A 2,227-nucleotide genomic window follows, 5' to 3' on the forward strand; every position below is an offset into this window, starting at 1 on the left:
AGTAAATCGGATGAAAATAGTTTTTCATACAAACGTTGGTTGATTGCCAATTTGTCAGTCAGTCAATCAGTCAATCAGTCAGTCAGTCAGTCAAGACAAACTGTTTTATATATATAGATATATAAAATATATTTTATTAAATTAATTAAGTAAATTCTTATTAAACATTTTTTTTATTCTTCTTTTTTGTAGAGAGTACAGGGTGTCGGGCTTGCTCGACTGTAGCGCTCTCTCTTGTTTTTATACTTTTTTTAGTTTTCATAGTTTTTTTAATTTCTATAATTATGCTAAACATACATATGTACAGAGTATTTCAAAGTCGGGACACCCGACTTTAACTTCTCCACTTGTTTTTTATGAGTGTTGCTATAAATAATATATCACAAGAACAACAACAGTGTATGAAAAGTAGTCAGCTCTCTGTGTACCAGGTGGTGCGGCGACTAACATCCTGCTCTACAAAAAGCCAGGCATCAGCATCCGTAGTTTGTTCCACAGGTAGCGTCGCAGCAGATTCGTAGTCGACCTTTGAAATTGCCTTCTCTGTAGGATCGCTGTTGCTCGTGCAGCGGGTAACCATCGCATACCGCTCCAGCAGCTGGCGCACGATTGCCTCCCACTTTTGGATGGTGCCCGGGTTACAGGAGAATTCGCATTCGCGCTGCTTGTTGCACAACACAAATGATCTGGACTTGGCATTAAAGCTTACGTCGGGCACGATAAATTTGCCGCGATAGAGCAGCTTCTTGCCAGTGACCTCGGCATGGATGAGGCACGTGTTGAAGACGAAGAGTTTGCAGCTATAGTTGCGTCGTAGTGTTACATCGTTAACCAGAAACTCGCCCACTGTAATGAAGTTGTTGGCGCAGAGAATGTTGAACTGCAGAAGAGGCTCAAGTAAAATAATAATCTTCCCTGAATGTACTCTTAGCTCACACGTACCGCATTGAAATGATTGATGTCATTGAGCAGATCTGACTGATTGGCCGTATCCAGCAGCTCGCGCAGTCGGAACTCCAGTCGGCACGCCACCTCAAATAGTCGCTTGGAGATCACCTCTCGATTGTTGTAGAAGGCCTATAAGTTCTGCACAATGAGCTCGGTTAAGTTTAGGATTGTCGAAGTGCCTGTCTCACCTCTATGAACTTGGAAAGTAACAGTGGATACTTTGCGATGCGCTGGACAGGCTTCAGTAGAAAACTACGTATGCCTAACGGGTCTCCCAGTTTAATTTGGAGGTGCTAGAAACGGCGACTATACTTAGAGAACTACACTACGTAGCGTTGGCAACCACATACCCACCTTGAAGTAGGGCTCGTTTGTGTCGTATAGGAGCAAGCTGGCCCTCTGGCTGGCGGTAAACACCACGTAACAATAGAAGAGCCCACGCTCAAGCAGCTCGCGCCAACGATCGAAAAGTTTCTCCAAATGTTGCTGATGCTGCAGCATCAGTGGCAGCACCTCATGTCGATGCAGTGCCGAGATTTGGGCTACGTTGGCCAGCAATACCTGTTGCTTGCCCTGCAGTCCAATGGGTAGCGTAGTCTGATCCTCAAAGATGCGTCCGTAGCGCTCGAGTCCGCGACTCAAATCCTCCACATACTGTTGCTCCGTGGCGAGTAGCTCGTGCAGCGCAAACCGAGCGCACTGCTCGGCGCTCTCTCCCCTCACTGCCGTCTCCTCGCATTTGATGGAAGTCATGTGTGCTGCAGATATGCGCCGACGTCGTTACTGAACAGCGTTGTGCGCAGAACTAAGTAAGCGGAGACTGCTGTCACGCACTGCTGGAGGCACAGTTCTGGGGACGTCTCCAGCGGGAGCTGAGTAACGCCGACACAACTGTTTTTTCTGTGGAGGCGGTGACGATGGCTGATAATAGCAGTATGCGGGCATTTTGCGGCTTTCCTGCCAATCGTTGATTGCTTAGTCAACTCATTCACCTGCATCAGCCAGCTCAGTACAATTTGTAAGCGCTCGATTTAGACAATCAAGTGAGCAATTAAATGAAATAAAACTTTCAGCGACCGTCTGGTAACAGATTGCTGATTGCCAACTGCTGTTCTCTGTTGCTGTCTATGAAGCAGGCATGAATAACACTTCCATTCACTTGGTCATATTTATAGTGCGTCTTATTTCTGTACAATTTTTGACAGAAATCCTATTTCAATACAAATGTTGCTATATAAGTATTAGGTTTGTGCAAAGTAGTATGTAACATGCAGAAGGA

The 2,227-nt window shown here is 45.6% G+C and overlaps 1 protein-coding gene across 1 annotated transcript; it reads right to left on the reverse strand.

The window, feature by feature from the left end:
- Nucleotides 1-412: 412 nt before the first annotated feature.
- LOC115630010 (rho guanine nucleotide exchange factor 25-like) lies at nucleotides 413-1,701 on the reverse strand. The gene is made up of 4 exons (XM_030526637.1): nucleotides 1,303-1,701; nucleotides 1,137-1,241; nucleotides 943-1,077; nucleotides 413-880 (listed from the first exon to the last, which is right to left on the reverse strand). The coding sequence occupies exons 1-4, from the start codon at nucleotides 1,699-1,701 to the stop codon at nucleotides 413-415; spliced, it is 1,107 nt and encodes a 368-aa protein (XP_030382497.1).
- Between the last annotated feature and the right edge of the window lie 526 nt (nucleotides 1,702-2,227).

Source organism: Scaptodrosophila lebanonensis, unplaced genomic scaffold (assembly GCF_003285725.1).
Source record: "Scaptodrosophila lebanonensis strain 11010-0011.00,11010-0021.00 unplaced genomic scaffold, SlebRS2 tig00000214-arrow-arrow-pilon, whole genome shotgun sequence".
NCBI lineage: Eukaryota > Metazoa > Arthropoda > Insecta > Diptera > Drosophilidae > Scaptodrosophila > Scaptodrosophila lebanonensis.